Source organism: Geotrypetes seraphini, chromosome 2 (assembly GCF_902459505.1).
Source record: "Geotrypetes seraphini chromosome 2, aGeoSer1.1, whole genome shotgun sequence".
Taxonomy (NCBI): domain Eukaryota; kingdom Metazoa; phylum Chordata; class Amphibia; order Gymnophiona; family Dermophiidae; genus Geotrypetes; species Geotrypetes seraphini.
Genome location: NC_047085.1, coordinates 2,068,034 through 2,081,265, shown reverse-complemented (window position 1 = coordinate 2,081,265; position 13,232 = coordinate 2,068,034). Strand labels below are relative to the sequence as shown.

The 13,232-nt window shown below is 46.1% G+C and overlaps 1 protein-coding gene across 5 annotated transcripts in view; it reads left to right on the top strand.

The window, feature by feature from the left end:
- Positions 1 to 13,232, top strand: part of ADCK5 (aarF domain containing kinase 5) — a 217,052-nt gene that overhangs the window by 92,642 nt on the left and 111,178 nt on the right. For all 5 annotated transcript variants that reach the window (XM_033934864.1, XM_033934862.1, XM_033934863.1 and 2 more), the window contains one exon: positions 7,828 to 7,968. In XM_033934864.1, the coding sequence (XP_033790755.1) occupies positions 7,828 to 7,968 (141 nt within the window). The remainder of the gene's footprint in view (positions 1 to 7,827; positions 7,969 to 13,232) is intronic.

The window sequence follows — 13,232 nt, the reverse complement described above, 5'->3', positions numbered from 1 at the left end:
GCAAATCAACAAAATCACACAAAAAGCTTTCTTCACCATGCGCAACCTTCGCAAAATCAGAAAATTCTTTAAAAAAGAACAATTCAGACTCATAGTTCAATACCTAGTCCTAAGTCTATTGGATTACTGCAATATCCTCTACCTTTCTTGTCCTACCTACCTAATAAAACAACTACAGACCGTGCAGAACACTGCTCTCAGAATGATCTATTCCCTTGGAAAATTTGACCACATCACCAACGCCTTCCTAGACTCACACTGGCTTCCAATACAAGCCCGCATCCAATTCAAACTATACTGTATTTTATTCAAAACCTTAAACGGAACGGCACCCACCCACCTAAACAACCGTCTAAACAGGAACCTCTCAACCAGACAGAGGAGAACCCAATCCCCTTTCTCCTTCCCCCCTTTTAAAGGAACTAAACGCAAAAAGATGTATGACAACTTACTTGCAACACATGCAGCTAAATTGGACCCCTCCATCACCAACCTACTGACAGCATCAACTGACCTCAAGGCTTTCCGCAAAGAAATCAAGACCCTACTATTCAAGAAATTCACCCAAACGTCCTAATCCCTTCCTTTTTCCCTCTCTCCCCCTCTTAGAATCTACTCATCAAAAATTGCTTTAGACCTTACGCCTTAATTGTAATTTGTATTTCTCTTCCTGGAAATGTCCAGTTATCGTTCTGATGTAATCCGCTTAGAACTGAAAGGTACAGGCGGAATATAAGCCAGTTATGTAATGTAATGTAATGTAATGTTTTCCCCTATAACAGCTTCCGGAAGAGCGTTCCAGTTTTCTACCAATCTCTGAGTGAAGAAGAACTTCCTTACATTTTAGAGCGTGCCATCTTGTTCTCTCTATCTTGGAGGGTGAACAACCTGTCTTTATCTACTAAGTACCACTCGCTGCTTGAAACAGAACTTCAAGGACGAATATCAGGAAGTTCTGTTTCACGCAGCGAGTGGTGAACACTTGGAATGCTCTCCCAGAGGAAGTAATTGCAGAATCCACTGTTCTAGGATTTAAGGGTAAACTAGATGCACATCTCCTTAAGAGTGGCATAGAGTGATATGCGTAAAGGTAAATTAGATGCACATCTCCCTTGAGAAGCATACGGTGAGATAGGGACTAAATCTAGGCCAGGGTACACCTGGTTGGGTCTCCGCATGTGCGGATCACCGGACTTGATGGACCCAGGGTCTGATCTGGAGATGGCAATTCTTATGTTCTTATGTAAGTCTATTCCCTTCATTATCTTGAATGTTTCGATCATGTCCCCTCTGTCTCCTCTTTTCAAGGGAGAAGAGGACCGTTTCTCTAATCTCTCACTGTACGGCAACTCCTCCAGTCCCTTAACCATTTTAGTCGCTCTTCTCTGGACCCTTTTGAGTAGTACCGTGTCCTTCTTCATGTACGGCGACCAGTGCTGGATGCAGTATTCCAGGTGGGGACGTACCATAGCCTGGTACAACAGCATGATAACCTTCTCCGATCTGTTCGTGATCCCCTTCTTAATCATTCCTAGCATTCTGTTCGCCCTTTTCGTTGCTGCCGTGCATTGCGCAGACAGCTTCATTTACTTGTCGAACAGTACTCCCAAGTCTCTTTCCTGGGGGGTCTCTCCAAGTACTGCACTGCACACCCTGTATTCGTGTATAAGATTTTTCTTACCAACATGCATCACCTTACACTTATCCACGTTAAACCTCATTTGCCATGTCATGGCCCATTTCTTGAGCGTGTTTATGTTACATTGCAGGTCTTCGCAATCCTTCTACGTCCTCAGTACTCTGAATAACTTTGTATCGTCTGCATATTTAATCACCTCGCTTGTAGTACCAATTTCCAGGTCGTTTATAAATATGTTGAAGAGCACGGGTCCAAGCACCGAACCTTGCGGCACTCTACTCGTGAGGCTTTTCCAGTCTGAATATTGTCCATTTACTCCCACTCTGTGTTTCATATCCACCAACCAGTTTTTAATCCATGTGAATATTTCACCCTCTATTCCATAGCTTGCAATTTTTCAAAATAGTCATTCATGCGGAACCTTGTCGAACGCCTTCTGAATATCCAGATATACAAAGTTGACCGGGTCACCCTTGTCTGTCTGCCTGTTTACTCCCTCGAAGAAGTGCAGCAAGTTCATCAAGCAAGATCTTCTTTTGCTGAAGCCGTGCTGGCTGGTCCTCATCAGATTGTGTCCGTCTAGGTGATCAATGATGCAGTCCTTTATCAGCACCTCTACCATCTTTCCCGGAACCGAGGTCAAACTCTCCGGTCTGTAGTTTCCCCCCTCGAACCTTTCTTGAAGATCGGCGTAACATTCGCCACTTTCCAGTCTTCCGGAATCCTTCCCGATTTGATCGACAGATTGGCTATTAGTTGGAGCAGTTCAGCTATAGCCCCTTTCAGTTCCTTGATTACCCTTGGATGAATGCCATCCAGTCCTAGGGATTTATCGATTTTAAGCCTATCAATCTGCCTGCATACCTCTAATAGACTGACTGTCAACCCTGTCAGTTTCCCATCTTCGTTTCCTGTGAATAGCCTGTTGGCTTCCTTGAAAAGGAACCATGCTTGTTCTAGCGATTTTACAGTGCTTATCCTCTTCTTAATCTTCTTCCCCACCATGAATCTCATCGCTTCATAATTTCCTTTTGGAAGTTCAGTGCCATGGCCGTCGTTCTGGATTGATGTTTTGACCCTATGTCCAGGTTGAAGTGGATCATATTGTGATCACTGCTTCCCAGCGTCCCTTCTACTTCTACGCCTTGCGCCGGACCTCGTAGTCTATTTAGAATTAAGTCCAGAATTGCGCTAATACCCTAGGTGGACCCTAGCATCCAGTAACTGTGATTCAGGTTATTCTTCCCAATGTGCATCACTTTGCATTTGTCCACATTAAATTTCATCTGCCATTTGGACGCCCAGTCTTCCAATTTCCTAAGGTCCGCCTGCAATTTTTCACTATCCGCATGCGTCTTAACAACTTTGAACGGTTTAGTGGGTCAGACTATTATAATATTCTTGGATTGGCCACTGCTTGATAGATCTATTTGTGACTCATTATTGTGATACTTATGTAGGTAGATCATGCCTAACAGTATTGTATGCAGTATTGTATGCAAGTAGACAGTTATAGCGTAGCCATGCTCACAGAAAGAGTCCTGGCAGTGCATGTGTGCCTGGCGTCTGGCAAGGATGCATCTTGTCACCTTATTTGTTCAACCTTTATAGTAAAGCAAATTTGAAAGAAGAGAGTGTCTGTTTCAAAGTTGGTGGCCGAAATATAAATAACCTATTCTAAAACAAAAAGAGAGGGCAAAAAACTGGGTCTTAAACTGCCTGTACACAAATGCTAGGAGCCTGAGGGCCAAAATGGGAGAACTAGAAATCACTGCTAGCAAAAAGGACCTAGACATAATTGGAGTCACAGAAACTTGGTGGACTGAGGAAAATCAATGGGATGTGGCCATACCAGGGTACAAACTGTACAGGAGAGACAGGACACATAAAAAGGGTGGAGGAATAGCGCTGTACGTAAAAGACTCCATACCCTCAACCAGGATGGAAACAACAGTACAGGCGGATGGCTTGGAATCAATATGGGTTAAGCTACAGGGAGGAACTGGGGCAGACATTAAAATGGGTCTGTACTACCGCCCACCAGGACAACCTGAAGAAATCGACCAGGACCTGGAGGCAGAACTGAGGCAGGTATGCAGAAGCGGAAAGGTGATGGTGATGGGGGACTTCAACTATCCGGGGATAGACTGGAGTATTGGGCACTCAAACTGCGCAAGGGAGACCAAATTCCTAGAGGTCATGAGGGACTGCTTCATGGAGCAACTGGTCACGGAACCAACACGGGGAGACGCCACTCTTGACCTAATCTTCAACGGACTAGAGGGCCCAGCAAAGGAGGTGACAGTATTAGCCCCGCTAGGTAACAGTGATCACAACACGATCCAGTGCAGGCTAGAAATTGGATCATCAAAGGGGAAAAGAACCACAACGACGGCACTCAATTTCAAAAAAGGAAATTATGATGCCATGAGGGAAATGGTGGGAAAAAAACTCAAAGGTAACATAGGGAAGATGGATTCCGTAGAGGAAGCCTGGACCTTACTCAAGGGAACTGTGCACGAAGCGCAAAACCTGTGCATCCCCAAGTTCAGGAAAGGGTGCAAAAAAAATAGAACAAAAAACCCAGTGTGGATAACAAATGCAGTGAAGAAGGCGATAAGCGACAAGAAAGCATCGTTCAGAAAATGGAAAAAAGACAAAACAGAGGAGAACCAAAAAGTGCACAAAGAACACCAGAAGGAGTGTCACCGAGCGGTTAGAAAAGCAAAAAGAGAATATGAAGAGAGACTGGCAGAGGAAGCAACAAACTTCAAGTCGTTCTTCAGATACGTCAAGGGGAAGCAACCGGCAAGAGAAGAAGTGGGACCATTGGATGATGGAGACAGGAAGGGAGTGGTAAAGGAAAAGAAAGAAATAGCTGACAGGTTAAATGAGTTCTTCACGTCAGTTTTCACGAGGGAAGATATAACCAACATCCCAGAACCTGAAGAGAGCGTAAAAGGAGACCAAGATGTAAAACTGGTCAATTTAGAGGTAAGCCAAGAAGATGTACTCAAGCAGATAGACAGACTAAAGAGTGACAAATCTCCAGGTCCGGACGGCATTCACCCAAGGGTACTCAAGGAACTAAAAAACGAAATAGCGGAGCCACTTCGACAAATATACAGCCTATCCTTAAAAACCGGAGAGATCCCGAAGGACTGGAAAATAGCAAATGTCACGCCCATCTTCAAGAAGGGCTCAAGGGGAGACCCAGGAAACTACAGGCCAGTGAGCCTGACCTCAGTCCCAGGAAAGATGATGGAGGCACTGATTAAGGACAGCATCTGTGAACACATCGAAAACAATGAGCAGCTAAAACCGAGTCAGCATGGCTTCTGCAAGGGTAGGTCATGCCTCACAAACTTATTGCACTTCTTCGAGGGGGTAAACAGCCAGGTGGATAAAGGGGAATCTATAGACATCATTTACCTTGACTTCCAAAAAGCCTTCGACAAGGTACCACACGAAAGGCTGCTTAAGAAGATATGGAACCACGGGGTACAAGGGGTGATCCACTGATGGATCAAAAACTGGCTGGCGAACAGGGAACAGAGGGTTGGCGTAAAGGGCCATTACTCAGACTGGAAAGGGGTTACGAGCGGAGTTCCGCAGGGGTCGGTGCTGGGACCGCTCCTGTTCAATATCTACATAAACGACCTAGAGGCGGGAACCAAGTGTGAGGTTATTAAATTTGCAGATGACACCAAACTATACAGCAGGGCTCAAACCAGGGGAGACTGCGAAAATCTCCAAAAGGATCTAACGCAGCTGGAAAAGTGGGCCGAAAAATGGCAAATGAGCTTCAACATAGGGAAATGCAAGGTCATGCACGTGGGGAAAAAGAACCCGATGTTCACATACAGAATGGGGGGAACACCGCTAGGGGTCAGTAACCTGGAGAGAGACCTGGGAGTGATGGTAGACGCAACACTGAAGGCATCAGCGCAGTGCGCTACAGCCTCAAAGAAAGCTAACAGAATGTTGGGTATCATTAAGAAGGGTATTACGACCAGGACGAAGGAAGTCATCATGCCGCTGTATCGTGCAATGGTGCGGCCGCATCTGGAGTACTGTGTCCAGTACTGGTCGCCGTACCTCAAGAAGGACATGGCAGTACTTGAGGGAGTACAGAGAAGAGCAACTAAACTAATAAAGGGAATGGAAAATCTCCCATATACCGACAGGTTGAAGCAGTTGGGACTTTTCTCACTGGAAAAGCGGAGACTTAGAGGAGACATGATAGAAACCTTCAAGATCTTGAAGGGCATAGAAAAAGTAGACAGGGACAGATTTTTCAAATTAAGGACCACCACAAGTACAAGGGGGCACTCGGAGAAATTGAAAGGGGACAGGTTTAGAACAAACGCTAGGAAGTTCTTTTTCACTCAGAGGGTGGTGGATACATGGAACGTGCTTCCAGAGGCTGTTGTAGACAAAAAAACATTAAATGGTTTCAAAGAAAGTTTGGATAGATTCCTAGAAGAAAAAGGGATTGAAGGGTATAGATAGGTATAGACCACTACTCAGGGGATGGGCCTGATGGGCCGCCGCGGGAGCGGACCGCTGGGCAGGATGGACCTATGGTCTGCCTCAGCGGAGGCAACTTCTTATGTTCTTATGTTCTTATGTAGATGATACAACTCTTAGCAGTAGCAGGAAAGAAGACATGCAATATCTACTGAGAAAAGTGAAAGCCAAAAGTCATAACATAGGATTAGAACTGAACATAAACAAGATGAAGATCATCAACACAGAAAATGATGATTTTGAGCTTGAAGGCCATAGAATAGACGTTGTAAAGGATTTCAGTCTCCTGGGCTCATCATGGGTAAAGAAAGAAACAACTAGCAGGGAGGAAATACTCTGCAGAATAGTACTAGGTTGCTCTTCAATGAAGTCTCTCGACAAAGTATTCAAAGGCAAGGAAATAACATTCCAAACGAAGATCAGACTTGTCCATGCACTCATTTTCTTAGTGGTCAATTATGGATGCGAAAGCTGGACACTACGGAAACAAAGCAGAAAGGAGATTGACTCATTTGAGCTTTGCTGTTGGAGAAGGATTTTATGCGTTCCATGGACTGCTAGAAGAACTAACAAATCAATTCTGGAAGAGATCAAACCGGCTATGTCACTCAAAACCCAAATGATGAAGTTACGACTTTCTTATTTTGGTCACACCATCAGAAGAGAAAGATCATTGGAGAAAGACATCATATTTGGGAAGATCGAAGGAACCAGGCAAAGAGGGTGACCTGCAATCAGATGGCTGTACACTTTAAAAATAACCATAGGGATGACTCTGGAGGACCTTATCGGCTTATTACAAAACTGATTTCTTTTTAGATCTTTAATTCATAGTTGTTAGGACTCAAACACGAGTCAGTGGCACCTAACAATAACAACATTTTAGAAACAGGAAATGCAGCAGATAACAAAGAACACAGAACTGTTGGAGTCTTCAAAACAGGTTAACATAGTAACATAGTAGATGACGGCAGATAAAGACCCGAATGGTCCATCTAGTCTGCCCAACCTGATTCAATTTAAATTTTTTAAATTGAATCCAAAGTTCTACCCGGTACTGTGCTTGGGTTCCAACTGCTGAAATCTCCTTCAAAACCTACTGATAAAACTCTACATGACCATGAAACAGACTCAACTCATGCACATTTACACCATGTAGGTATTTAAATGTTTCTATTGTATCTCCTCTCTACTGCTTTACCTCCAAAATAATACTGAGATCTTTAAGTCTGTCCCTGCACAACTTATGATGAAGACCACACACCGTTGTAGTAGTCTTCCTCTGGACCGACTCCATCCTTGAAAAAAATATAAAAAGGATGGAGTCAATCCAGAAGAAGGCTACATCAATGGTGCATGGTCTTCATCACAAGTTCAGGATGGATCATTCACACCTGGGACCATCTCCTAACTATTTCATTATTGTTCCACACCCTTTCATCCTCAGAGGGCATATGAGGAAGAGAGTGTGTGACTGCACACTCAGTCCCCGAAGAGGAAATATGTTTTTTTGTTTCCACGTCACCCTGCAATTGTGGCTAAGTAAGCACTATGGTATCCTTTGGCTCTTCTCTTTGGTGTATAGGGAAGGATACTGGGTTTGCTGTGTAGTTACCTAACCACTTTCTTCTAAGCTGAATGCTTGTTTCCCTCTGCAGATTGATGAACTTTTTCTGGAAGATTTTCAGAAAACAGCATCCCAGCTTTTTAAAGAGTTTGATTACCAACCAGTGGCTGCAGCAAGTCTGGCTCAGGTACATAAGGCAACATTGGAGGATGGCACATCTGTGGCAGTGAAGGTGAGTCCAAGAAGCAGCCAAATGCCCTTCAAATCTTTAGCTTTGGCTTTGCACTGTTGTTACCATGTGTGCTCGGACACTGATTTCCTGCTCTTTCTATGCGTTCTTCAAATTTAGTTGCTTCAGTGGTGTAGCTAGGACTGAATGGGCACGGGAGGAGGTGAAGGGATCCCTTCTGAGAATCTATCACACTAAATCCAAATAAATGCCTCTTTAAATGTTCACTGGGTTGAGCAGAATCTTCCACCCATTGCTTGCGCTGGCCTTGGCTCCCTTCTGACCAGGGAGCTGGGTGGAAGATGCTGCTCAAGGCAGCGAACATTTCAAGAGATATGTGGGGGGGGGGAGAGGTACCAGCATCCCTCGTGAAGATGGCTCCCAGTGCAGTCTATCCCCATCCCCCTTTACTACGCCATGCTTCAAATTGCTGTTTTGACGGCTTTTGACTTGGCCAGATAGACTTCCCTAGAGTCCTGTTTCCCTGATTGTTTGTAAGAGATGAATGCTTTTTTCTTCTCCTTGATGAGGTCCGAAATCTCCGCAGAGAACCACTATGGCTTATTGTTCCTTCGCCGTTTACTTACTGATTTAACATAGCGGTTTGTTGCTTCTTGTATGGTGGCTTTCAAAGTCGACCACATTTCTTCTACGTTATCGGTTTCTGCTTGGCTTTGTAGCGTCTGGTGAACGAAGTCTCCCATTTCTTTGAAGTTTGTGTCCTTGAATTTGAGGACCTTGGTCAGTGTGGTAGATTTAGTGAAACCTTTCCTGAGATTGAACCATACCATGTTGTGGTCACTGGAGGCCAATGTGTCGCCCACCGAGACCTCTGTGACACTTTCTCCATTGGTAAGTATCAGGTCCAGTATTGCCTGATCCCTTGTTGGTTCCAACACCAGTTGCCTGAGTCTTGCTCCCTTCATAGAGTTTAATAGCCTCCTGCTGCTGCCGGAAGCAGAGGAAAGCGTGTCCCAATCCACATCAGGCATGTTGAAGTCACCTAACAATACTGTGTCCCCACGCAAGGTGATATTCTCTATATCTCCGATTAATTCCATATCTAGGTCATCCTGTTGTCTTGGGGGTCTGTATATTACGCCAAGATACAGGCATTTGTCCTTACCTCTGGCCAAATTTACCCAAAGGGATTCCCCAGTGTAGTGGACATCTGTGATTCTGGTGACCTTAATGTCATCTTTAGTATATAATGCTACACCTCCTCCCATTTTGCCCTCCCTGTCCCAGCGAAGCAAGTTGTAACCCGGTATGACCATGTCCCACCCTTGGGAATCCGTGAGCCAGGTCTCAGATATCGCCACCACATCCAGGTTGGCATTCCTCATTTCTGTTTCTAATTCCAGGATCTTGTTTCCCAGATTGTGGGCGTTTACGTACATAGCCCTCCATGTTGTATGTTTGTTATGTCTCAGTGGGGATGTTCCCGCTTGAGCTACTTGGACACCTTTAGCATTATTCGCATGTTTTGTACTTTCCCTAGACCCAGAGTTACAACGTGCACCTATCCCGGACTCCCCAGACCCAGAACTACAGTGTGTTCTTATCCCAGACTCGGAAATGTGTGTACCCTGTGGGGGTATTCCCGCTTGGGCTACTTGAACTCCTTTTGTACAATTTGCAATGTGTGTTCTCTCGCTGGACCCAGAATTACAATGTGTACTCCCCCTAGACCCAGAATTACAATGTGTACTCCACCTAGACTCAGAATTACAATGTGTACTCCCCTTAGACCCAGAATTACAATGTGACCCAGAACTATAATGTGAGCCAACCCGACTCGAAAGTGTGTATACTCTCCCCTGACCCAGATCGGTGTTTACTTACCTTAGTCTCAAAAAAGTATTGGCAGCTTAGCTCGCCAGGTAGGTTGTTTGTGCCCGTACCCTCCCCCAACTTACCTAGTTTAAAGCCCTGTGTAGTAGGCGGGCTAGACGGTGTCCAAGGACGTTCTTCCCTCTTCTGGTCCCTGTAGTCCTTGCAATGCCTCTCCATGGTGCAAGAACCCAAAGTTCATCTCCTTGCACCATCCCTGCAGCCAGTCGTTTGCCCTCTGGATGCGATCCTCCCTGGCACTGCCCTTGCCCCTTACTGGGAGGATCGAGGAGAAGACCACCTGCGCATCCATCCTCCTCAGCTTCTCACCCAGGGCTCTGAAGTCTTCAGGTATGCTCTCTGGGGTGCTCCTGGCGGTGTCATTGGTTCCGACATGGATGAGAATCATGGGGAAGTGGTAACGGGGCTTGATGAGTCTGTCCAGGCAAGCGGTTACATCCCGGATCCTGGCCCCTGGCAAACAGCAGACCTCTCTTGATTGCAGGTCTGATCTACAAATTGGACCCTCGGTGCCCCTCAGCAGCGAACCCCCGATGACCACCACTCTGCGCTTCTTAGGAGTGGGCCGATCTGTTGACTCCGGAACTGGAACCGTCTGCTGAGCAACTTCCTGTTCCTCGTTGTCAGGACCTTCCTGTAGCAGCTGGTATCTGTTCCTCAGGGTGATTTGTGGTGTCGATGTAGAGCTGCCCTGTATGTGAGAGAAAGAGACAGAATAAGATCTTCTGCGTTTTCCTGTGGAGGAAGTCACCAGCTGCCAGGAATCAGCGTCCCCAGCCACTTCCTGTATTCCGACGGTTGGTCTCGAGTTTGCAGGTTTGGATGCTTTGGGTGTCTCTAGAATGGTCTTGTCAGGTTCCTGTTCGGCGATCTGAGACAGTCCTGGATGACTCCGTCGATGAAGGTCTCGTCGTCTCGGATACATCTTAAGCGCTGAACCTCTTCTCTCAGGCTCCTCAGCTCTAGCAAAAGGCTTTCATCTGGCTGATCCATTCCTTCCGTCTGTGTGGAGACTGTAGACATCTTTGAGGGGATGGCCTCGGTCTGTACAGAGACTTCTGACCTCCGTCCTGGCTTCCCTTCCCACTGTACGAAGACCGTAGCCATCCCCTGGGTACTTTCGGTGACTGGACTGCCTGTCTTGATAGAAGTCTTGCTGCTTCTAGTTCTACCTGCCATTTACAAAAGTTGGTGTTTTTTTTTATATATATTTGTTAGGATGGGCTGTTAGGTGTTGTCAGAAAGTGTTGAGGTTGGAGGGATAGAGGTAGCTAGTTAGTTCTTGGTCTGGGAGATAGAGTAGTTAGTTAATTGTCAGTTAAGGTTGCCTGCTTGTTAGTGTGCTAGTGAGGTCAGTGATTAAATGTTAGAGGATAGTGTGGTCTGCCTGTTAAAATGGTTTGGGGATAGAGTGATTGGTGTGGTCCGCCTGTTAAGTGTGAAAGGTTTAGTTGCTTGTTGGTTAGGTAGAAAGTTGAAAGACTTAGAAGAAAGTTGAAGAAAGACTGAAGTCAATTGGTTAATTAGCTAGTTGTAGAAGTTAAGAGACCGGCTAAAGTTGATAGCCCTTCCTTGATGCCCTTTGCAAAGGCGAGCACCTTTGCAGCTCGCCTTCGCCGTGCGCCAAACGGCTGCGCGCCGTTGGCTCGTCCCCTTTTATGGGGGGAGTTTGGCTGGTGACGTTGGGGGGTGGGCGGAGTTAGTTCTCGCCTCTTCCCCTGCTAGCACCGCCTTCTCTGCTCCTCTCTCCGCTTCTTCCTGCTAGCACACCCTCTGCTCCACTCACTGTTCTACTATGTGCTCAGGACTAGGCACAGCTCCTACAGTCTACAGATCTACATTCAGGGCCAGCACAGTTGTCTGGCGGACAAGTTGAGTTGTCTTCTGTAGTCTCACGAGTGGTCCATCCATTCCTTGGCCCTGCGTTAGGTGTTTGCTCGTTGGGGGACTCCGGATGTCGATCTGTTCGCGTCTCTCCTCAATTACAAGTTGCCCCGCTTCTGCTCCAGGGTTTACACCCCTCTTAGGCTCGAGATGGATGCTTTCCTACTGGATTGGACAAACCTGTTTCTGTATGCGTTCCCTCCATTCCCTCTGATTTTGAAAACTCTCGTCAGGCTGAAGTCCTTGCGTGCCACCAAGATTCTGAAAGCTCTTCAATGGCCCCAGCAGCCGTGGTTCTCCCTTCTGTTGCAACTCATAGAAACATAGAACATGATGGCAGAAAAGGGCCACGGCCCATCTAGTCTGCCCACACTAATGGCCCACCCCCTAACTACCTCCATGAAGAGATCCCACATGCCAATCCCATCTTTTCTTAAAATCTGGCACACTGCTTGCCTCAATTACCTGTTGTGGAAGATTATTCCAGCGATCAACCACCCTTTCGGTGAAGAAATATTTTCTGGTGTCGCCATGAAATTTCCCACCCCTGATTTTCAACGGATGCTGTCTTGTTGCCGTGGGTCCTTTAAGGAAAATGAGATCCTCTTCCACCTCGATACGGCCTGTGACATATTTGAACGTCTCTATCATGCGTTCCTCGAGTGAGTACAGCTGCAACTTAACCAGTCGTTCCTCATACAGGAGATCCTTGAGTCCTGAGACCATCCTGGTGGCCATTCACTGAACCGACTCAACTCTCCGCACATCTTTTTGATAATGCGGCCTCCAGAATTGTACACAGTATTCCAGATGGGGTCTCACCATGGATCTGTACAACGGCATTATGACCTCAGGCTTACGGCTGACGAAACTTCTACGGATACAGCCCATGATTTTTCTAGCCCTGGATGAATCTTTCTCCACTTGATTGGCAGTCTTCATGACTTCGCTAATGATCGCCCCCAAGTCACGTTCTGCTACAGTCCTTGCTAGGATCTCACCATTTAGGGTGTAAGTCCTGCATCGATTTTTGCCACCAAGGTGCATGACCTTGCATTTTTTGGCATTGAAACTTAGTTGCCAAGTCTTTGACCAATGCTCCAGCAGGAGTAAGTCCTGCGTCACACTGTCAGGCATTGAGCCTTTGTCGGGCACTGTGCTTTCATCTGTTGTGCGGTTGCCTACCATGTTGCATAGTTTGGTGTCATCGGCGAATAATGTAATTTTACCTCGAAGCCCCTTAGCCAAGTCTCTTACGAAGAGCCTCTTCTTTTGCTTGTTTTTCCTTCTCTGCTTACACAGAGTCAAGGTTAGATAGATTGTGAGCCCTCCGGGACAGATAGGGAAAATGCTTGAGTACCTGATTGTAAAAACCGTTTAGATAACCTTGATAGGCGGTATTTAAAAGCCTAATAAACTTGAAACTTGAAACTTGAGATTCTCTTCTTCGTCCCAATCTACAGTCTCTGCACTTAATGGCTTGGTTCCTCGAGACTTAATGCCCTCGTTCCAGTTCTCCCAGCCTGTGC